At 60.8% G+C, this 23,682-nt stretch overlaps 1 protein-coding gene across 1 annotated transcript in view; it reads right to left on the bottom strand.

Annotated features, from left to right (window-relative positions):
• HS6ST1 (heparan sulfate 6-O-sulfotransferase 1) overlaps positions 1–22,611 on the bottom strand; it is a 40,352-nt gene extending 17,741 nt beyond the window's left edge. The window contains exon 1 of the mRNA XM_006048419.3: positions 21,942–22,611. Within this exon, the coding sequence (XP_006048481.1) occupies positions 21,942–22,468 (527 nt within the window). The 5' untranslated portion in view covers positions 22,469–22,611. The remainder of the gene's footprint in view (positions 1–21,941) is intronic.
• Positions 22,612–23,682: the final 1,071 nt, after the last annotated feature.

Here is a 23,682-nt window from a genome sequence, read left to right as displayed (position 1 = left end):
ATTAGATGTAAAAAAACTGTAAACAAAAATCTTCTCAAATCGAATCTAGCACAGCATATAAAATATATGACACTATGACTAAATCAGGTAATCCCAGGTATGTAAGGATGATTTAACATGAGAAGTCCACATATGGATTTTCACACCAACAGATTACAGACATCAACAGATATGTAAGAAGTTATGTAAAATTATATTGCTGCTGTTGCTGCTGCTAAGTTGCTTCAGTCGTATTCGACTCTGTGTGACCCCATAGACGGCAGCCCACCAGGCTCCCCCGTCCCTGGGATTCTCCAGGCAAGAACACTGGAGTGGGTTGCCATTTCCTTCTTCAATGCATGAAAGTGAAAAGTGAAAGTGAAGTCACTCAGTCGTGTCTGACTCTTTGCAACCCCATGGACTGCAGCCTACCAGGCTCCTCCGCCCATGGGATTTTCCAGGCAAGAGTACTGGAGGTTAAATAATTATTCATGATTAGAAGAGAATTCCTATAACCTGAAAAAGAATCCAAAAGAAGCTAGAATAAACATGGTCCCAGTGGGGAAAGAGTCCGATGAATTTTCTCTACGACAAAAAATGGGGCAAAGAGGCCCCTCTCCTGGCTGCATCTCTCCAGGGGCTGGAGAGATGAAATGACAGGAAGGAGTCTGTCTGTCTACCGTGTCTCTGCTGAGCACCTGTGTGCAGGCTTCACCCTCAGAACCCGGCTTGGGGAGGGGGCTGCTTTGCACGTCCAATGCTCTCTGCTGGGACCTGGAGTGACCCACAGGTAAGGTCTGGCTTGCTCTTGGAGGGCTGAGGGTTCTGGAGACTTGGGGCAGCTATGCACCGGGAGCAGCTCTGCATGCTCCCTGTGCCGAGCCTCCTGGGGCCTGGACCTTGGGCAGGGAGGGCCCCTGGCCCCAGGTGAGCTCAGCAAATGCTGAGCTTCTGGGCCCAGGCCCACACGAGCCTGGACAAAGAATCACCCAGGGTTGGAACCTTGTACTAAATTAGGGCAAAGAGTGTTAGGTGTCCAGAAGCTCAGGGTCAGCTGCCTGAGCGCCTGCTTCCGAGTAAGCTCAGTGGGCTGGCTTCCGGCCCCGAGGAAGAGCCCCTGGCTGTATGACCTGGGGTCTCCAGAGGCTGCTGTGTCATCTGGAGCAAGTGGCCCAAGAGTGCCCCCATGGTGGCAGGAAGTGGGGCCAGGCCTCTCCAAGCCCATTTCCTGCTTCCTGACATCGGCCCTCACTGCCTCAATCGGCTGGCCCCTTCTCCGTTTGTGGGAGGGCTGGGTTTACTCAGGAAACACAGGAGGCATATGGACCGACTGGAGGGGACAGCCCCTGTGAGGATGAGTCCCAGCTGCTCTGCCCTGAGCTCAGAAGGCTCTGGCCCCGGGGCCAGCTCGCACTCCATCTAGTTTGGCTGAGGGGTCCACAGGCGCCCTCCTGCTCAAGCGGAGCTGTGCCTCCTAGGAGACGGTTCTCAGCGCTCCCTTCCCTCCATCTAACTCCATCATGGCCCAGGATCACCTGGATCACACTCTCCTCGACCCGCCCAGGCGAACCCCCGCTAAGCTCCTTGATCCCAGGGTGGCCGCAGGGAGAGGCTCTGGCCCGGGAGAAGGCCCCTGCATGCCCAGCAGAGGAGCCCTGTCTCTCTGGGGTGGAGGGAACCAGCTAAGGGAGGCTGCCCTGGGCAGCACTGGAGGGAAAGGGCTGCACAGGAGGCGGGGGGGCCGGCCGAGCAGGCCCCAGGTCCTCCACCAGCACAAGGATGAGCTCAGCTGAAAGCAGTGAGCCCTGAGAGGGGCTGTCCCCAGTCACCCACATCTGTCCTGCCCTAGAGGCCAAGCCCGGTGGGATTCTGGCTCCCCTATGACCACACACTCAGGCCTAGCAACTGAGGCGGGGACACCCACACCACATGCTGACGAGGAAGCGCTGGGCCCAGGCCCACACGAGCCTGGACAAAGAATCACCCAGGGTTGGAACCTTGTACTAAATTAGGGCAAAGAGTGTTAGGTGTCCAGAAGCTCAGGGGCCTGCTTCCCAGGAGAAGCCAGGCCGAACCGCCCATCAGCAGGGCTCTCCAAGTCTGGCGATGGGGCAGGACAGGGCGGATGCCAGCATCTGATATAGCACTCTATCTCTGGTGGGGGCACTGCCAGTCTACCCAGAAACCCCTTGGTATGACGCCGATGTGAATGGGCAGTAGCAGCACATGGGTCCCTCTGGGCTGTGGGCACTGGGCACAGGCCCAGGCTGTCCTGCAGCACAGGGAGCAGTGTCTGAGTAAGCGAGCATGGCCCTGGATGCAGGGATCTCCAAGGGCTGTGGGCCAGGCCATAGTGCGTAACTCACTGGGCATGAGGGTGGGGTGGGGGACAGCGGTGGGCGGGGTACAGTCAGCCGACAGGCTCCACCTGCAAAGGATGGCTTGACTCATGTGGGACGATGCCGAGACACAGATCCCAAAAAAGAGTGTGCGAGGGAGGCAGCCTGGCAGCGGGGCTGTGGTCAGGGCCCTGCCTGTCCCGCCAACGCCTCTGGTCACCGGTGCTCCGCTCCACTGCAGCAGTGGACGTGTCCCAGCACTGACAGTCTGCCCACCATCCCACTGTGGCAGCAGGCAGGACCTGGGGGCCCCTTCCCGGCTCAGAGGCAGGGCGCGGCTAGCATGAGGGACGTGAGGAGGGAGAGGTCACAGCCCAGCCCTAGAGATCAGGGCACTGGGGGGGCCCTGACTGGGGGGCACCCACCCCTTCAGGGCCTCTCTAGGCAAGTCCAAAGGGCTGCAGCACAGGTTATCCCCCTGCCGGAGGGCAGGCCACCTTATCTGCTTCCCCCAGACACGCATGGTCACGCCAGCGTTCCCCTCTGGTCATGTCTGTCTCCCCCAGGTTCAGGGCGGGCAAAGCCCACGGCCAAGGCCTGCCTGTTGGGCTGCATGTGGGCCTGGCCCGCTGGGCGCCTGAGGCGGGGCTATGCAGAGCCACTCCCATTGCTGTCAACTGCTGGGCCCATCCCAGCCCAGGTCTTCCCAGCGCTTCCAAAGGAGTTGGGCCCTGCAAGTCCTCTGGAGACACAGGTCCTTTTTAGGACCGAGGTCCCTGTGCCACGGGAGCCCACTCAGCCCATCACCACCCTCGGAGCTGGGCTGACAGATCGAGGGCAGGTCCCACACGCCTGCCGCAACGAGCGTGGCTGATGGCTGCCTTCTTCCTGCCAGGGCCCTGGGGAGGGGGCTCCCTCAGGGATCTGAGTGCAGGCTCTTCACCCACTGTGACACTACCTGCCTCTCTTTCCTAACTCTGACCCCACTCCTGCCACAACGGTCCCTGGAGACTACCCTAGACGACCCTGGGGACATCCAGGCCCAAGTCTGGGGTCCTCTGTGTGGCTGCAGGTTCCTAGCTGTGCATGCGCGGCCTGAAGTTTTCTGTCTCAGGGGCCCTGGCTGAACTGCTCCCCTGCTTAGTAACCCTCCATACTGCGTCCTTCTGCCCCAGTAGGCAAGCCCTCTTTGGGCAGCAGGGACCCGCGTGAACCAGGCACCCAGCCTCAGCTGCATGTGCATCTCCATGCCAAGAAGTGCTGCTCCCCAGTCTTGTTCGAGGGACCCTCTTTCTCCTCTTCTTTCCCCTCAGACCCTCTCTGCCCTTGCCCACCTCTCAGCCATGGTGTGGTTTTTTCCTTCTCCTGGCCTGTCTACCACTAGCCTGGCCCGTCTGCCCTAGTCCCCAGGGCCAGCATGGGGCCTGGGCAGAGCAAGGACTCAGAGAATGACTCAGGCTCCGAGGCTGGAAATGAAAGTGATCAGGGAGCCTGACGCTCACTCCCTGAGGCCCCGAACAAGAGCAGTGAGTGGTGGTGGGCTCGGCCACCATCGTTCACCCATCAGGTAGCTTCTGTGTACAGAGCAGGCGGTCGGGAGCAGGCTCCTGGACTTCCCAGAAACCACGCTCTCTGACTCCTAGAGAGGAAGGACCTGGAGGCTGAAGAGTGTCAGCAGCAGGAAAACCATGGGCCCCCAGGCCCTGGGGGTGGACTCCCTGCTGGCCAAGAGCACATGTCAGGCTGTGTGTAGCCTGCGTGGAGAAGCAGGGTGGGTCTGGGGGTGGACGGCACCCCTGGGACCCAGACGAGGGCGCTGCAAGATGGGGTCTGAGTGTGTCCTGAAGGGCAGGACCATGGCCCCTGCACGGGCTCTAGCACTCTTGCCTTCTGTACACCATAGTCGACCCCACAGGGGCTCTGGAGGGAGGGCTGGGGACCCATTAGGGGGCCTTGCTGCCCGGCAAGCTTGCCAGGCCCCAGGAGGACTCAGAAGTGGGGATGCGCACTTTGGAAATGTCTCACGAGGAAGGAGAAAACCATGGCCTGAACTGTGTCTGGACAGTTAGCCAAAGGGCCATGGCCTCCAGGGCGCTGCCATCCTGCCTCTGTGCACCCAGGGCCTCGGCTGCCGAGCAACAGCCTCAGAGGCAAAGGCCACTGCGCGGCCCTGATGGGGCGTGAGTCCTGGTGGGAATCGGGAAGCAGGAATGTGAAGGCAACAAGCCTGCGGGAGGCGCCAGGGGCGTCCTAAGTATTCTGACTGCCATTCAAAGCCCTGCGCCCAGGAGAGCAGCAGCAACAGCGCTGCGGCCTGAGACCCCCGAGTCACGGACAGCCCTATGCAGCGACGCCGTGTGAGTCCTGGGTCCCCAGCACCCTCAAGCCTGGCCAGCATGGTGCCCTGGGGACACACACGCAGAGAGGACACTGGGGTGGCCTGACTCAAGAAGCCCATGTGTGTGCCACCGCAGGTCACTGGGAGAGGGCAGGCCACCCACTGGAGCAAAGACACAGCCGCTGCCCAGCGTGGGCTGGGGCTGGGGAACTAACCACCAAGCGAGCGAGTGGGGAGGGACCTGCCTGCCATACAGGGCAGGGGTCCATGGCCAGGACGGGGCCTGCTTAGTCTTCCAGCTGTCCTTAGACGATGAGATGGCCACGCTGAGCCCGGCACAAGCAGACTAGCCACGCTGGGATTCCCAAGGTGTGCACCTGGCCCTGCCGTGGGTCCACACGGAGATCACCGCAGGGCCAAGCACACCACGCAGCTGTCAGTCGTCAGCTCAGTGCTGGAGCCAGGGTCGGGGGAAGTGCCCCCTCCTCTCTGCACCTACCCAGACCCTCCGCTAGACACCTGCCGCCAACGCCACACAGCACTGTCCCCCACCCTCCAGCCTTCCCGAACTTCCAGGCGCATGGAGTTTGAACTTGGCTTTGCCAGACTCCTCCTGAGACCCTAAGCAACTCCCGTGCCATCATTCTGCACCACATTCTAGACCGTCCTGCCCTAGGTCATGACCAGCCAGTCACCAAGCAGCAGAAGGAGACGTGTTGGCAAGGATGCGGAGAAACTGAACCTTTACGTATGTGCGTTCTTGATGGGAAAGTGAGGCAGGATGGCAGTTCCCTAAAAATATTAGACATATAATTATCCCGTGGCCCAGCAGTTCCACCGAAACAATAGAAAGCAGAGACGCGGACAGATACTTCTGCACCCATTCCAAGGAACAAGAGGTGGAAGTAAGCCAAGTGTCCATCAAACGGTAAGTGGAAAAGCAAAGCATGGTATACACGTGCTGTTCCATCTGAAAAAGGAGAGAGATTCTGTCACCTGCCACACACAGATGGACCTTGAGGACATCATCTGCAGCGAAACAAGCCAGTCCCAAAAGGACAGATGCCATCTGATTCCACTTACATGAAGACCCTTGAGGAGCCAAGTTCACAGAAACAGAGAGCAGAAGGGGGGCCGTCAGGGCTGGGGGACGGGAGCGGGGAGTCTGCTTAATGGGTAGAGCTTCAGCTGGGGGAGGCAGCCAAGTTCTGGAGACGGATGGGGGTGCTGGTGGCTGTACAAGAGGGTGACTGCACTTAATGCCACTGAGTCACACACTTAACAACTGTTAAAATGGTAAATTTTACGTGATGTGTATATCACCACACACACACAGCTCTCCTCCAGTGGAATATCTGCAGCCTGTCCTGGCTGAGCAAGTTTCAGGCAAAACCAGACCAGGCTTCTCAGGAAAGAAGGCAGCCCTGCTCCGTGTACAGCCACTGCAGAGAGCCTCAGCGACGGGGTGACAAGTGGAACTCGCCCCGTCTAAACCTGCCCCCAACCATGGTTGCTGGGGCACATCCACAGCTCTCCTGGCGGGGGGGACACAGGACCAAGATGAGCCCAGGGCGTGACCTTGCTGAGAATCCCGCTTCTGTTCCTTGGCTGAACAGAGCAAGGGGGCAGCAAGTACCTGCCTCGTCTGGTGGGGACGGGGCACACAGCCACCCCCTGCACACCATGCCAACAACGGGGCCCCTAACCACGACGGCCTGTGAGGCGGGGCTCTGCTGTCCCGCCCTCCTGACAAACTAACTGGAGCTCCAGGCCTGTGCCCCGCTGGGCGGCCCAGCACTCTCAAGGCCAACATGGCACAGACCTCAAGCTCAGCCCAGGCGGCACCTTTCAGGGTTCCCTGGTCTCAAACCTTTCATACAGGGGTGGACAGAAGGGATGGCGGGCAATGCCCTCTCCTCTGGGACACTCCCTGGGTGCCAGGTACCCCAGCAGGCCACACTTCCTGCCCTCAGGGGTATCGAAGAGTAGCCCTGGCCCCAATGGACAGATGGAGAAACTGAGGCACAGACTCATCACATTTACACAAGAGTGCAACTGGTGAGGAACACAGAGCCCTTGAGCTAGGGTGCCTTTAAAGGTCACGACCTACTCTATGCTCAGGTCCTCAGCCAAGAGCTGGGACCCACAGAAGAGTTCCGGTGGCCTGGGCCTCACTTGAGGGACCCCGACTGTAGTGGGACAGAGGCCAACAGGCAGGGGGCTATGGTGGGGAGCAGCTCAGGGCCTCTTCCTGACCTCCGGCTCTGCAAACACTGCCCATCTGCCAGGCAGAGGCTGGGGGCTGTTGCAGGGGGCTGCACATCCCACCTTGGGGCCAGGGGTCCTGCTGGCCTCTTCATGCCCTCCACACGCAACCACCACATTTCCATTTCATCATGACCCAGGCCAGGGCAGCGAGGGACATCAGACCCCAGCCAGGCGGGGGCTGCCCGGTTCTGCCTGGCAGACTCTAGGGCCCCTTCAAGCAAATTGTGACCCTGAGTTCTCACAAATTCACAGGCCCCTCACCCCAGTCACACTTGCCTGAAACCAGGACAGATGTCACCAGCCAGGGGCCCTACTCCTGGGAGGCAGGAGAGAGGCAGGGAGCCCCGAGGCCCAGCTGTTGAGGAGTCTGGCCTTTCACCCCTAGAGGGCCTCCTGCAGAGCCCAGGCCCAGGTCTCTGGGGGCAGGGGACTGAGGGCTTGGCCCTACTTTTACAACAAGAGCGAATTTTCCATGAACACACTATTTCCTTAATGTCCCGGCCTGTTCTGAGGTGGCAGTGATGAAGGGGTGGCCCAGCCATGGAGTGGAAAAACCATTCAGCTCTTAAACACGGCTAGCGGGAAGGAATCAAATGGGAGGAAATATCTCAAAGTGCCAACCACTTGGAAGGAAAGAGGAATTCTTGTTCCAGGGTGTTTCTGAGTCACCACTGGCCCTGCAGCACAAGCTGCGGCCAGGCGCGTGTTCGGGTGCCCTGCACAGCCTGTGGTCAGTCCTGGGAGGCTCCCAGCCCCTCAGCCTGCCCTCTCCCTGGGGAGGGGTGCGTGTCCCTGAGGAATTCCGGCCCCAGCCCGAGGTCACTGCTCCACGAGCTGGAGCAGACATCACAAAAAGGGCCTCCGAACTAGAGCATGGGCCATGCCATGCTCCCCACAGCCGTGCCCGTCGGTGCCTACCCTGGAAGTGTGCAGGGCAGGCGTGGGGCCGGGAGCTAGGTGCAGACCCAGCAGGATCAGCCCAGGAGCTGCCGGGTATGTGCACAGGACGTAGGGGGAGGTGCTGGTTCTGACCTCAGGAACACCAGTGTGCAGGTCCAAGGCTGTGGCCCTGCCAACCACAGCCTGGCCCCTCTGTGTCCTTCAGCACCTGTGGAAACTGCAGTGCTGAGTGCCCTAGGGATTCGGCTCCCTGCGTCTCCCCAGCCAGACCCACTGAGGTCCCAGTTGGGCCTGAGGGTGGAGGCAGGGCAGAGCGCCAGCCCGTCCATGTGCCCACCATCCTCTCCCTGGGTAAAGTCAATTCCCAGTCAGTCAGAAAAGACTCCCGCCTAGCCCCTCGCCGTACCGTGTGGCCAGAGTGCAGAGGCCTCCCCAGAGAGGCAGCGTGAGAAGGAGGCCCTGTCCAGGCCACACGACTCCCAGGCAATTCCTGAGCTATGATACATATTGCTGTTTTAGGGAGAAAAACGGAAAGTAAATATTAAAAAAACTAGTTTTCAGGCCCAACACAAAATTTTCCACAACCCCGAGCTTCCCTTTTGCTGTACATGGGACAGAGTGGACTGGCTCCAGGCACCCTCAGACCCCACTAGGACACCGGCTGCCTCCCTTTGACAGCCTCTCCCTTGGTCGCTGCTACCTGGGCAGGCCCAGCAGGCCATCTGAGCACGGCCCCTGCTGAGTAACAGCTGCTAAGGGGGATGCAGCCATGGGTGTGGATGGGAAAGACGGGATCACACCTATCTGGACACTCGGGTCTGAGCCTGGGGACCCTCGGCAGCTTCCTGACTGTTCTGTGCCTCCGCTTCCCCACTGGTAACAGGAGAACAGTGGAGGCATCTCACGGTCCACCTGGGGCAGTGCCCATGTGTCCCTGCTGGCCAGGGCCAAGTGCCCAGAGTCCAGCAGAGCCACTGGGGGTACAGGGTGTGCGTGTGCAGGGACCCTGACTGGGTGTCACTTGGAGAAAACCCGAGTGTAGGTTGGCAGTCACCACCTGAGGGGCCAAGGCCCTCGTGCTGCCCGGGAACTCGAGGGGAGCTGCAAGCACTATCCGACGGTGGTGCTGGATGCCGTGAAGCCTGGTGCCTCCTACTTCTGGATGCCCGTCAGACACAGCTGGGCAGCCCTGCCGGACACAGCTGGGGGCCAGGATTCCACACCAGCACCCTTCTGGAGACTGCACGGAGTGAGCGCTCAGTCAAAACTTCCTAAACGAATTTAAGGACTCAAAGAGGTCCATACACAGAGCCCCAGGTGGTCGAGGCGACAGCTACGGGCCCACCGATCTCGGACTCCTGTGCCAGCTGACTCTGGGGTCAGGGGTCAGAGCTGGCGTGGACTGGCGGGGGGAGCGACCGAGTGCCACACACAGCGCGGGCCATCGCCCTGGGCTCCGTGCTCACACGCTGACCCTCGGAAGGGCAGTTCCTCTGCAAATGCTCTGCTCGGGCGCTGTACTGGCTCCACACGGCAGCCCTGCAGGAGGCCCACCCCTGCCTGCCACCCCCGCTCCGGCCCATGGTGGGGCTGCTCAGTCAGTCCGCCTCCCCGCCCAGCAGCTCTGTGACTGCCCCTCCATGCCCGGTACCACCTCAGGCTGCCTCTGGCCTGACTGGCAGAGGGCCAAGTGGCCAAAGACAGCAGGGCTCCGGCTGGGGGAGGGTGACAGGGGCTGGCACACTAGCCCGGCTCTGCCATGTGGGGTGCAGCCCGGGCCCTGTGGCAAGTCCTGTCTGATGCCCACTGGGCCCCCTTTTGATCCACTGATTGGGGTTGGGCGTCCACTTCGGATCTGGGGCAGCCCTTCCACCCCCCACCATCCCACTGCCTGTCTCTGACCCACTTGTCTGAAATGTGACCGCATTTGACTTGATAAAATCAGTATTTTCCTCTGGGCACTCTGCCAGCCAGGCTTCCAGGAAAGCAAAGGACGGACCTCTCCTTACAGGCCTGGGCTTCCTGACTGAGGCATGGTCTGAAAGCAGGACGTGGTAGGCCTTGAACTTCTGCAGGGTTCAGACCGCGGGCCAACGAGCAGCCTTCTGTCCGGGCTTGTCTGAGTGGAGCACGCTGCCCGGACCTGCCTGTCTGCCGACCTGCTTGCTAAGGGAATGGGGGGTGGGTGGCTGTGCCCAACCTGTGGTCTCTCCTTTGGGACAGAGGCTGGGGGGCTATAGCAACGGGGGGAAGAGGACTCCAGAGTGGCAAGGCTGGGAGGCTGGATAGGCGAGGCTGTGGTGCCCCAGGCAGGTGGGAACTGTGCTCCTAGGCTGTGTACTTGCCTGGCAGGGCCCCTCCTCACAGGTGACATCAGAAACCTCCAAACCCCTGGAGCCCATGTGTTCCGCTTGCCCTGGTTCCACCTGCCTCCATTCCACCTGCCTGCAACCTTTGGGGAGCAACCTCACGGCTCAGCTGCTTCCAGAGGGCGGCTACTTGCCCGGCTGGGCCAGAGGAGGGGGGTCAAAAGTCACCAGAGGTCTCCCCGCAGGACCCTGTACCATCTCGGGCTGCTGAGAAAGCCCACCCTCAAAGCAGCCACGTGTCCCTCCATGACAGGCAGGCAATGTGGGGAGTTTGAGTCCTATCTGCCTGGGTGATGCCTGGCTCTCCCCTCTAGGGGGACCCTCCCCACTCCCTGCCACTGGGGAGAGGTTAAGAGGAAACCCTGGGGCCAAAGCCAAGTGTGAGTCCCAGCCCTGTGACGTGTGACGTGGGTGATGAGTCATTTAGGCTCTTGGTACCTTGGTCTCCTCATCTGGAGGGGAGGGCCCTAATGGTGAGGTGGGAGTGAGGCAGGCCTGGCACCCAGGCTGCCTGTCGTCACAGCCACTCTCTGTCCCTGGACTGTGTCCTCTGGGCGAGGACAGCTGCTCAGCCCGCTCCCAGCACGAGCACAGCATGCTGTATAAGCGGGGTGCTCAGGGAACGGGGCTTTCCCCAGCCCCTGCCTCCCCGACCACGGTCTGGCTGGAGGACTTCCTCCCGCTGAGCAGCATCCCAGAGGATCCTGCTTCACCCAGGGCTTGGAGGAAACTCTCACTGCTTCAAGACGGTGAGCCAGCCAACCCCACCTCCTGCAGCGGAGATGCAAACACAAAACATCCACGTGCGCGGGTCCTCCTTTTCCAAGGACACCAACGCTCCAGGGAGGTAAATATTTACATGCGAGCCTTTCAAGCGCGTAACTCCGAGGGGAGATGCTCGCCCACTGCCCACGGGCCGCAATGCCTGCTGTGCCTGTTCTCGGGGCCCTGCTAGCCCTGCGGTGGCTGGAACTAACTCTAGATGAACGGCGTGGGAGGTGGTCCAGGCGGTGGCCAAGTTGGGGGTTGCATGCCAAGGCTGCCCTGCCCCGAGTGCCTTTGCAGGAGGATGTGGGAAGCTCTGTTCTAGAGAAGGGTCATGCAGGGGTTCGGTCCTGGGGTGTGGCTGCTGCAGATGGGGGGACCAGGCACCTGGCTGGAGGTATAGTAGGCTGGGGGGTGCTGAAGTCAGTCCTCTGGGAAAGCCCAGATTTCCATCAGGAGGGGCAGGGAGGTGCCACGATTTCAGAGCACTGGGCTCCAGCTCTGGTTCTGGTGACAGGATCCTTCTTCTAGCCTGTTCTCACCGGGCCCTCACAAAGCAGAGCTGATGGGTGTGAGACGGAAGACCGCCTGTGTGGCTTTCTGGGCTTGCGCAGCTGCTGCTCTGGGTGCTGCTGAGGACGGACTCAGATGAGGGTCCGGGGCCTCCCTGCTGCAGGGAGGACAGCCGGTCAGCTGGGCACCTGTCTGCCCACTCACCCTTCCGGGCCTCTGGCTGGGTCCCCACCACAAAGGGGTCCCGGAGGAGTTCTGAGGTCAGCAGGAACATGCCCCTCCCTCCCTGGCAGGGGTACTTGGGGCCGTCGGCACGAGGACAAGGACACGTCTGGTCCACTGGGCCCCTCCGGGTCCAGGCACCAGTAAACCAAAGGCCCAGACCCACAGGCTGGTCAGGAGGAGAGGCCCGGCAAGCACAGCACGCACAGGACTTCGTACCAGGACACACAAAGGGGACGAGCCACCTCCCGGGGAGATACAGCCCAGAGACGTGAGCAGGTGAGCGGCTGGAGGGAACCTCCGCAGCCAGGAACCACACAAGGGGATGCCCATCTCGCCTGTCACGGGAAAAGAAACGTGTGCTAAGACCACAGTGGAGCATCCCCTAGTTTGGCAGAAATGGCAACACCTCACAAGCCAAATGGTGCGGCCCTCAGGCACGGCTGGGGTAGGGAGCGGGGTGGTGTGTCAGCGGAGCCCATCTGGAGAGCGCTGGCCGTGTCCAGCAGAGCCGAGGATGGGCCACCTTCCCTTGCTTCACCCCTGGGGACACGGAGGGTGGGCAAGTCTGGTCACTGTCACCTGGTCTGCGAAACACGCCCCCCAGCTACTCTTGGAGCGAAGCACAAGGAAGAGGATGTATCTAGACAAACCCGGGAGTCGACGCAGTACATGTGCACGTCACGGAGCCACACAGACCAACCTCACCAGCAAGGCTGCGCGAAGGGAGCGAGGCGCAGGCCGAGCACAGCCTGACACAGGCTCCAGAGTGTGGAACACCCAGCGGTGCTGTGCGCTCTCCACACGACCGTGTCCACACTGAGTGAACATGTGGGAGGGGGCGCAGGTAAGACACGGAACGCAGACAGCAGAGTGGTGGAAGGGCAGTGGTGAGCGCATGGCGCAGGGCGGTCGCCACGGGAACACATGAGCCTGCCGCTCCACTCCTGTCGCTATCCGCAGTGACCGCAGACTTCGCCCAGAGCAGACGGGGGCCAGGGACGGGGATGGACCACCGCACCCCTGGGCTCCTGTGGGGGCGGGGGGAGCGGAGCAAGACCCGGGGACCCACCTGGCCTTTCTGCCCCTCCCTGCCCTCTCCACTGAGCTCTTCCTGGCTGGGTCTCTAGGGGTTTCAGGGAGGCAGGCAGGAAAGTTGCTGCCAACACAGACCAGACACCAGGCCTAACCTGCACTGTCCCCACAGGCGATGATTACAGGCAGGCGGGGGCTCTGTGGCGATCCAGGGAGCGAACAAACCCTTTTGTTAAGTGGGCACAGGCAGGGAGGTGCCCAGTGCCACAGCCTGGGTGGGCAGGAGACCCCTATGGCAGAAGCAGGCACAGCCCAGGTCATCCTGTTAGAAGGCCCCTGATGCCTGTGGACAGCCCAGACAACTGCCCAGACTTTAGCAGCTGGCCCCTAAGCTGACCGACTCCGATGGGGGCAGGAGCCAAGTTTCCGGCCGCTTCTGAAGGGCTCTTTCCTGTCCCCAGAGAGAAGGGATATGCTATAGCCTCTTGTAAAAAAAACAGAGTCCCCAGCAATAGGCACAGTTCCAAGCCCTCACCTACGAGGCAGGCACTGTCGGCAGACCCATGTTACAGCTGGAAAATCAAGGCATAGAAGTCACAGAGTTGGCAGGTGACAGAACTGAGAATTCAACCTAGCTGCTGTTGCTCCAAGCCTGGGCCCCCAGCCTGGCTCTGCCGCCACCCCTGGTATGGAGCTGGAGTTCCCTGGTGGAGGCAGGGCCTGGCCACTGGCTGCTCCCGCTCCCCCACTGGTGGGCAGCCCAGGGATGACCTCTGTCCTTCCTTGTCCTGGAGGGCAGAGATAAGCTGATGGAGCTGACAGCCTGCTGGGGAACAGCACAATCCACTGAGTCGTCCATGGCTCCACTAGGCGGGTCAAGAAAATGATGCTCAGAGCCACGTGAGGATCCAGGTGGGGAGCCGGGCCAGACCTGGAGCCCAGACTGGTCTGACTCAGGTCGTGTCCACCTGGTGTGCTGGGGCCAGCACAGACTTCCGTGGAGGGGCCTGGCCTGCAGAGAGGCCGGGGGCCCAGCTCCTGCCTGGGACCAATGGGCAATGTGCATCTCCCACACCACTGACCCACTTCAACTCTACAGCTTTATAAACCACTAACTCCAGAGTTTTTATTTTTTTAGTTACAATTAACACATTTCCAGACAATTACTGATTTGCTCTGATCCCCCGCCCTGGGCCCCTTGGGGCCTTTTAAAGTTCCCCACATAAAAGAGGCTACTGCGCTGCTCACAGGGGACTCTCACAGACAGCCGGACGCTCCCACAGGGCCCCAGGCCCATCCCCCTTCCACACTCGTGCCGTGGGAAGCCGCTGACAGCCCCCTGTACAACTGAGGGCCTGGACCTTGCTCCCAGGCACTGAGGCTTGCATGCATCCCTGGACTGAAGAATTCTGTGGGATTACCAGTGGCTGTGGCTTCAATAGGACACACACAATCTGGGGCTGGAGGGCCCAGGGGCCATGGGCTACAGGCTCCCCTACAGACTCAAATGATAAGCTCCCCATCCCCATTTTAGAGATGGGGAAACTGAGCCTCAGATGGTTGTTTCTCTGTGCCCACGAGACCCACCAGCTCCAAGCACAAGGTTAGAGAGGATCCTGGGGCTCCTCTCTCCTCCTCTGGGTCCCAGTCTGGGCTGCTGGGGCCTGGAGCTATGGGCTGGGCTTCCTGAAAGGAACCTGAGGGATGAGTCCCCACGTACCTCAGGCCCTGGAGCCTGAGCCCCAGGGCACACAGAGAGGGCGGCCTTGCAGAACTCAGATAGCCCTGGTGAGCTGAGGCTCCAGACCCTGGGTAGCTGGCTGAGTGACTACAGCCAGGGTGGGGACAGGGCCTCCAAATGGTCCAGCTGTCCCGGGGGAGCCTCGAGAGAGATGCACATGGGCAGCGCTGCAGGAAAGGCCGCTGGCCAGCTGGGGAGCTGCATGGCCTCAGCAAAGCTCCCAGCACCCAGAGCCAGCTGGGAGCCTGGCTGGGGTCTGTTGATGGTGGTGGGAGCGCAGGGCTGCCCGGGATAGTTTCTGTGTCCCCATCAAGGAAAGCAGGCCCCAGGTCCACACGGAGGCTGGGACAGGGCGTGTGTGGTCCCCAGGGGCTGAATGCCTCCTCCCTGGGCCCACCTGCTGACCCTGACATCCTCCAACGGTACCCACCTGGGTGGGTGGGAAGGGGCAGTCCGGGAGCAGTGGTGTGGGGATCTTCACACAACACTTTTCCAAAATAACAGGCCTTGTAAGCTGGGGACTTGGGACAATGCCACACCAGGAAGGGGACACTTCACCAGGGAGGAACAGAGAGTTCAGGCCGTATATCCCATAGCCAGACGCGACAGGGCCCTTCTCCACGCACACCGCCTCCCTGCCCCCAGTGCCCTCTTTCCTTACCACCTGCTCCTGTGACTGCCCGTGGGTCTCAGACAATACGAGTAACCTTGGTTCTAGAGCACTGCTTTGGTCTGCACTCCTAGTGACCCTCCTGCAAAGCCCCGTGCAGAGGTGTCCCCTCTAAACCCCTCAGATACTGCAGGTCACACGTCCTGCTGTTACCTCTCACATTCCTATTTTTGTGATCAGGAGAAATTTTTTTCTGTTATGCAGAAAAAAGGTCCAAATGCCATCCCCCTCCCCCGCCACAACCAAAAAATAAGACACATCAAACTGACAGCAAAAATGTAACAGCAAAAGAAAGAGTGAACTGAGCTCTGGAAGAGTCAGGACTAAGTCTTGAAAGACGGAAACTCTGCAAATGTGCCTTCTGCCTGTGAGTGCTGGCCAGTGAGGCCAAAGGACAGGCCCCCAAAGAGGACAGTGGGTGGCCGTGAGATGGATCTCTGTGCTGTAAATCCCCGCCAGGGAGACCATTGTCAGGAGGGCCCACAGCCCCTTCCCATCCTGTCCGCCCCACAGGCCCACTGAATGAGGTCCTGGCCTGAATCCCACAGCCCTTCCAGCAGGGCCGGGTGGGGCAGCAGCTGCAGGCCCAGGACCACGCGGCGAGGACCTGGTCCCCAGGACAGGTGGTGGAGCACCGGCTTCACTGGGCTGGGAGCCGCTGCGCTGTGCCTGGTCTTAGCTGCCGGCAGCGCTGGTGCCCCAACAGATCCCCCTGCGCTGCCCGCCAGAGACAGGAGCATGTGGCCGGATTCCCACCTTGCTACTACACAAGTCAAGGCTGCCGGACGTCCTCCGATAAACGGACAGCGCAGATCTGCACAGCAAACTGCCCGTGTCCGCCCAGGGTCTGGGGAGCCCATGCCTTCTGCCTGGGTGGGATGCCTGACAGTGGGCAGTGGTTCTCACCACAGTCAGTCTTTCCAGGTGGGGGCACCACGGCGGGGGGTCGGTGCGCAGGGCACATAGACCTCAGGATAGACAGACATTGGGACGCCAGCTCCCTAACTCTTCTGGGTCTCGACTTCCTTGCAGGGGAATATAGGGACAACTGTTATTCACTTGCTTTGTGGGAGTGGGGAGCTAAACAAGATGACCCCCGCTCCCCTGTTCCAAATACCACTGAGCACTCGGGGGACAAGAGCCAATGTCTCGTCTATACCCATCCGTCTGCTGACCCTGGCTTCCCAGACTTGGGCCCTCATGGCCCATTGCCCTCCCCTTCAGCCCTACGTGGCAGAGAGCTGCACCCTTGCTCTGGGCAGGGGTGAAATGCAGACATCTGTGACCATATGGACTGGCATTTGGGGTGGCTGGGCACACCCTGTCCACACCCTCCACCTCCAAAGTGATGCACCGCCCTCAAGGGTACACTTGTCAGGCAGGACTTCTCAATAAAAACCAGGTACAGTTTAGTCATTTAAGAAAGTCAACTCTTTAAACCCAGAACATATTTAATACCAACAAGATGGGCACTCAAATACCATTTGTGGCTACAAGGTATAGCCTTTCTGAGAAGTAATTTAACACATACGTTGAGAGCATTTAAACATTCACACCATTCAACTCAGAAATTCCACTCCTAGGAAATTCCAAAGGAAATCAGGGCTATGCAAGATATTTTATTTTACGGACACGGGTGTCCACTGCAGCATTACTTACGGGAGCCAGAAATGGGAAATCTGCGCACTCAGCACCAGAGGAGAACCAGCCATGGTGCACCCAGAGGTGGGTCACCTGCAGCCAATAAATCACTAAGTTTTTAATGACACGGAAGACCGTCTACAGACAATTCACACTATGGTTTTAATTATAATAAAAACAACAGGTACGCATAGAGAATGGGCTTCCCAGGTGGTTCAGTGGTAAAGAATCAGCCTGACAAGCAGGAGACCACAGCTATAATCCCTGGGTTGGAAAGATGCCCTGGAGAAGTGAATGGCAACTCACTCCAGCATTCTTGCCTGGAATATTACAGGGGCACAGGAGCCTGGCAGGCTATAGTCCATGGGGTCGCAGAGTCGGACATGACAGCTCACACATATGCACAGATAATAGTCATTTTCCCTTTTTTACTTTCCTCCTGATTGTCTACCATAATCATTACTTTATAAAAAGGACAAAAAACAAGAGAATGTGGGATTTTCCAGGCAAGAATACTGGGGTGGGTTGCCATTTCCTTCTCCAGGGGATCTTCCTGACCCAGGGATTGAACCTGGGTCTCCTGCATTGCAGGCAGACTCTTTACTGTCTGAGCCACCAGGGAAGCTAAGGGTGATGAGACCAGGCCCCAAATGACGGCCTGCCTCTCCAAGGGCAACAGGAAACTTCTCAGTCCTGCCACCGAGAAACAAACCCTGACTCCACAAAGACCAGGGGCTTCACAGTCCCTGGGCCCCAGGGCTGTGCCCACTGGGAAGGTTCTCTGACCTGTGGGGGGCAAACAAGCCCCCCACCCTGCGTCCAGCCCACTCTGCACTGCTCAGGGTTTTATACGGGAAGTAGCTGGGAGAATAGAAAACCCTGGTCCTACAGGCTCTGTGGTGCTTCGGTGACAACAGTTGTCGAGCCTGATGGCTTCGCAGGCCGGGCACTATTTAAAATGATCGCCACAAAGTCATTTAAAAGTTTGTCTTACACGTTTGCTTAAAAAGAAGAGGTTTCTTTTTCCAAGGAAAATCTAGCTCTGGATGTCTTGACCTTAGATTCCTTTTGTCTCAACCCTAGACCTGTCTGGGCGACTCCCCCGGGGGGCCAGTCCCTGCCACGTGCTCCGGTGTGTCTGCCCCCCTGCAGGCAAACGCAGATTTTGTCTTCTGACTGCACTAAGACTATGCGAAGGCAAGCTGCGAACTGTCGGGTGCCATAGCAATGCTCCAAGCTAGCCTGTGTGGGGCCACTGAGGTTCTCCGGGAGCAGCAGCGCACTCAAGGCTGACTGCTTGAACCTGACTCACCAGAGGACACCGGGGGAAGGGCAGGCTGAGTGCAGCTCCCGGAGAGCCTGCAGGACCAGGCGGTGAACCTTCTTCTTGTCAGATTGGCCAGCACCGATCTGGCCTCTGGCCGGTGCCCAAATGCCATGGACATGCCAGGATGGCAGATGGAGAGCAGCCAAGGGCACCTAAGGCAACAATGGCACAGCCAGGGAAGGCTTCTTGGAGGAAGGGGCAGCGGAACTGACGCTGGCGGAGGAGGCAGAGCCGGCAGAACAGTGGCAGGGAGGAGGGTGTGCTGGGCAGAGGGCCGCACAGAGTCAGCTGCCGGCACCAGCAGATCTCTGAACCCAGAGAGGCCTCTGGGACAGCGGAGGCAGTGTGAGTGGCCCGAACGACGCTGCAGCACTGACATGGAGATGCCTCCTTCCTGCCCGAAGGCTCTGCCGGGGAGGGTAGTCGGAGCTCAACCAGGGGCTCCCGGGGCGGGGGGTCCTACTGCAGAGAGGACCCCATGAAGGTGGCCCAGAAGCCACACTCGAGTCCCAAATGCCCTCTGTGGCTCCAAATGAAACCTGCCCAACTTTAGGGACATGTCCAGGGCAACTCAGGCGAGATCCTGACGGTGGCTCCTCTTCCATCTACTCTGGAAGAGCAACTGGGGCCATTCTGGCCTCTAGGAGCACCGTCCTGACCCTACAAGGTGACAGGGGAGCAGGGGGTGCTGAGACACCCTAACCAACGTGGGCCTTGGCAGCGCTTTGCCACCAGCCTGCTGCCATGGACAGCCACACCCCTCTGAGGCCAGTCCTCCTTGGGGGCCTCACAAACACTCCTGGCAGATGCCAGCAGGTATGGCAGTTCCCACCGTGGACACAAGACCAAAGAGGGAGCTGCCAATGCTTGTACCCACACCTGTTCCTCTCTGCCAAGTCAGGAAGCACTCACAGATGCTGGAAGTGCCAAACCATATTCCAGCAAAGCGTTGGAAACCCATCCATCTCCACTTGTCACCTCGACGCATGCCCAGCTCAGAGGCACCCAGGCCGATGCCGTGTGGCAACGAGGCGCGGAAGCCGTGAAAACCCTCACTTCCCTGCACAGCGAGCCCCAGAGCACCGCAGACACTGGCACCAGGAACTGGGAGAGGCTGGGGGAGAGCTTCTAGTGGCACACCTCACAGCAGTGAGACATCTGGCCACCCTCCACCCCGCCCCCGGCCCAGTGCAAAGTGCTTGGCTCTGGGGACTAGAGAGGAGGAAAGAAGGGCTCTTGCCCAGGGCCAGACCCCAAAGTGCCCGTCACTTCTCAGTTCAATAGTCAGGCGGTCATTCCAAGCGCAGGTTGAAGGAGGGCGAGGGTGACATCTGAGCCTCCTGAAACCAGGCACCGCTCAACACCAGGCACCCCTTGGAGGTTGGGCACTGCCACCGCCCTTCTGGGTGCTGGGTCCCTGGGCAGATGAGGGAGCCGCACCCTGACCCCCGGGCACGCTGGCCCAGCCCCAGACTGGGGGAGCAGCACACAGGCTTGTAAACACACAAAGCAGAGATTTCCCTGGCTCCTCCAGGAAGCTTGTTAAGAAAGCCATCTACCTAGCGCCTGGACCGGAACTGAAGGGAGAGGTGGGAGAGAGTGACAAAGAGTGCCGGCAAGGCTCCGTCACCTGCCTGGAGGCACAGCCCACTCCCAGAGCAGACAGCAGAGGGCGGGCGCGCAAGGACCCTGGAAACCCCTCCTCCACGGCCGCAGGAAGCTGCTGAGCTCAGCAACTTCCCAGTGTGGCGGGCAGCAGGCCAACTGCGCATGGAGTCTTCCATTCCTGTTCCTCACGTCCACCTGGAGGAGGGGGTGCCAGGCATCCCTTCCTCCTGCAGCACCTGGGGACTCTAGTTGGCTTCCCCACTTCCCTCACTCCTGTCTGTGGGGGTGGCTGGGCCTGTTGCTCTGGTGGACAGGCTCTGGAGAAGACAGACCAGGGGCTCTTCACCCTGACGACCCAAAGAGAAAATCATCCTCAGAAGATGGGGCTGTAGGAAAGTGTCCTGGTGGCCAACTAGGGCTGAGGGATACGTCTGCTGGGCAAGCCCAACTCAAGCCTCTAGACAGTGCCCAAAGGGAGGCCGGCACACTCTCCCCTCCAGGGCTCTCCCTAGCTAATTCCCTCTGGCAGATGGGACACTTCTGACTCCCACTCCCCACTGCTACAGGCAGAGAGGTGCCTGTGTGTGTGTGTTAATCACTCAGTCATCTCCGACTCTTTGCGACTTTACAGAATATAGCCCACCAGGCTCCTCTGTCCATGGAACTGTCCAGGCAAGAATACTGGAGTGAGTAGCCATTCCTTTCTCCAGGGTGAGAGGTGCCTACTCAGGCCTATATTTGGGCTGCTCAGTGTCCAGTTCTGGGGGCCTACGGTCCTGGTGAACAGGATGGATGGGCAGGTAGCTGCAAGCCCCTGTGCTCAGCTCCATCTAGCACAGAGTGGCTGGACCCTGCATAGCAGGGGGGGACAAGGAGGTGGTACAAGGCCAGGAAAGTGCACCTGTACAGATTAGACTGAGTGCTGGGCAGGCATTAGTGCTTTAAAGACCCCAGACAGGCTGACCGGTAATTCACGTAGCCTTAAATGACCCAGCAGGACACTTCTCAAGCTGAGAGCTGCTGTTGGTGTGGGGACAGCCAAGGGAAAGTGGGAAGACCCCTTCTCTTCCCCTAAACTCTGACAGCCTAGGAAACACTACAGGAGGACTAAGAGTCGAGCAGGGAATCCAGAGCTGGCAGATACCAACCCTCATCTTCCAAACACACCCAAGACCTTGCACCTTCGACTCAGGAGTGCTGCTGACAACCAGCTACCCAGGTCACACAGCTCCCGAAGCCCAACCTTCCCATGGACGCAGTCTCAAGGCAAACATGGAACATAAACAAAAGGCAGGCAAGAAGACCTCCCTTCTGGCCCTTCCTAGTCTAAACGTCCTAGGGAGAAGGCCCCACAGGGCATGAACACAAACCGGAGAAAGAGAGACCCAACTTTAACCCTTGGAAACCCTGCACCGTGGGGAGGGAGGGTGTTTCTGGGTAAAAAAGTCCTTCCCATGAAAACTGTCCCTGCGACACGTCAGCCCTGTGTCCCCAGTCTCCCAGGGGAGGTGTCTGGGTGCTCAGGTGCCTCCAGCCAGCTCAGCTCCCCCCAGCCTGTCCTTGGCCTGCTTCTGCTCCTCTTTCAGAGCGAGTTTGCCCCTAGTTAGGGCCCACTCGCAGGGGCGGGGCGGGCAGCACTGCTTCCTCCCCGCCCCCCAGCCCCAGGTGACACTCGGGCCTTTGTTCTTCCTGCACACCTGGGCACTGCAGAGCCAACCCCCTTCCCTGGCAGCTCCTCCCCAGCCCTCTCAAGGCAGGCTGGCGGGCGGGGGGACCCCCCGCAGGTGCAGAGGGAGAGGCCCCTCACTTCTCTCACTTTCGATTTGGGCGCGAGAGCCGCGCGGGGAAGCCAGGTGGGCTACAAGCGCACAGAAACCCGCTATCCCGCCCGACGACACAGGCCAGCCTGGACGCAGAGCTGAGGCATGACAGGTGACAGCCCGAGGGCAGGGGGCGGTGACCCCGGGAAGCCCAGACGCCGCGCGGCCCGGCGGGTGGTGGGGAAAAGTAAAGAGGTGCAGAGCACGAGGGGAGAGGGGGCATTCGAGCACGGGGACCACAGCGGGCCGCGGCAGACGGACAGCGGACTCGGGCGCCCAGAGTTAAGGAGGCGGTCCAGAAGGCTGCAGCGAGTGGCAGCCCCGAGAGGGCAGGAGTGCAGGGCAGGGAGCAAAGGGCGGGCCCAGGACCGCCCGGCGGGGACCCGGCCCGTCGGTGGACGCTCACCTGGGCGTGCGCAGCGCGGCGGGGTCGCGGCGCTCCAGCACGCCGGGCACGCAGTTCGTGAGCTCGGTCCAGTCGGCGTGCAGCCCGCAGCTCCAGCCCGTGGAGAAACGGGAGAAGAGCCAGGTCTCGCGGCGATTGGGCCGGTAGCAGGTGCACTTTTTCTGGCCTGGCCGGCAGTCGCAGGGCACCTCCAGGCGCACGTTCTGCACGAGGTGGCGGCCAAAGGTGGTACCGCCCGTTTTCTGGATGTGCAGGAAGACGATCACGTCGTCGCCCTTCATGTCGAAGTGCAGCGAGCGCTCCAGCTCGCGCACCGGGAAGTAGTACTTCTTCTCGTAGTGCGGGTCGGGCGTGGGGAAGAGATCCAGGTCGTCGGGCGGCGCGCGGCCGCCGGGCGCGCCCAGGCTCAAGCCCGGGCCCGCGTACTGGTAGAGGATGAGCATGAAGCACGCCGAGCCCACCACCACCAGCAAGAACTTGCTGGCGCGCTCAACCATGGTCCTGCCGCCGGCGCGCCGCCGCCGCATGTGTCACCATTGCCAGCGGCCCGGGCGCGGGGCGCGGGGCCTGGAGGGCGGGGGGCGCGGGCGCAGCTGCTCTGCCGCCGCCGCCGCCGCCCGCGCTCCGGCCCGGCCCGGCTACTCGGCGCCCAGGCCGCCCGCAGCGGCGCGCGCCCCGGCCCTTCGCGGCGCCATGGCTGCTCTCCGCCCGGCCCCCACCCTCCGGCCCGACCCCGGCTGGGCTACGGTTCGGCTCCGGCCCTGCCCCGGCTCGCGCCCCCTGCGGCCCCACGCCGGTCACTCGGCTCCGCTCCGCGGCTCTGCCAGAACGCTCTGCGCCGCCCCGCGCGCCGCCGCGTCTCCGCAGTCTGCCGCCGCCCCGCCCAGGCCCGCCCCCGGCCCGCCCCCGCCGCGCCTCTTGCCGTTGCCGCCCGAGTTGATCCGCGGCCCCGCCCCCAGAGACCCGGGGCTGCTGGCGGGTCCGACCCGGCGCTCGGACGCTGGTCTCTGGCCTTATCGAGGCCCCTCCGAGGCGGGTAGCGAAGACTGGGAACTGGTTGATGTCCGCAGAGGCGTGGGGAGCGACTGGAGAAACGTGTAGCGGGGCGCAGATGGCCCTTCTGGGGTGTATGGGGGGGGTGGGGCTCGCGGCGACGAGTTCCTCTGGGGACTGGGTCCCCCTTCCCGCTTCACGGGAGGGAACACCTTGACTTTGCAAGCCGGGCACTCTGAAGTTCCAAACGCGAGGGGTCGGGGGCTGGATGGACTTGGTGGGATCTGGGGGGCGGTGGGGCGGGGCGCGGGTCGCGAAGGAAAAAGGGAAGGTTGGGGGCGGGGAGCCTGGGGTCCGCGACGGCAGTCGACCTTCCTCCTCTATCCCCGGCACCCCGGTTTTGGGACCTTGACCCGGAGCCCCTCGCGGAGAGATGCTCCAGTGTCCGCGGAAGACTTCGGGCCAGCCTTATGCAGTCTTTCGTTCTTTAGCCAACATGCATTTTTTTCCTCCTAGTTTAATTATAATCTCAATGAGAAAGTTATATAAAGTTGAGCCAATATTTAAAATTGTGAGCGTCCACAAAAACATTCCAACTTCTGGCTTTGGTACATGGGTCAGAGAGTCTGGCGGCCCTGGGCCTTTCCTGTCCGTGGTGGCGCCCCACCGCCCCCGCGGGCCTTTCTCCCGGTTAGCCCAGCCTGCCCCCACGCCTTCCGGCTTGGGCCCTGAGCCGCACACCCTGCGC

Source organism: Bubalus bubalis, chromosome 2 (assembly GCF_019923935.1).
Source record: "Bubalus bubalis isolate 160015118507 breed Murrah chromosome 2, NDDB_SH_1, whole genome shotgun sequence".
NCBI classification, from domain to species: domain Eukaryota; kingdom Metazoa; phylum Chordata; class Mammalia; order Artiodactyla; family Bovidae; genus Bubalus; species Bubalus bubalis.
The sequence above is the reverse complement of the archived record's forward strand: the minus strand, read 5'-3'. Positions and strand labels throughout refer to the sequence as shown.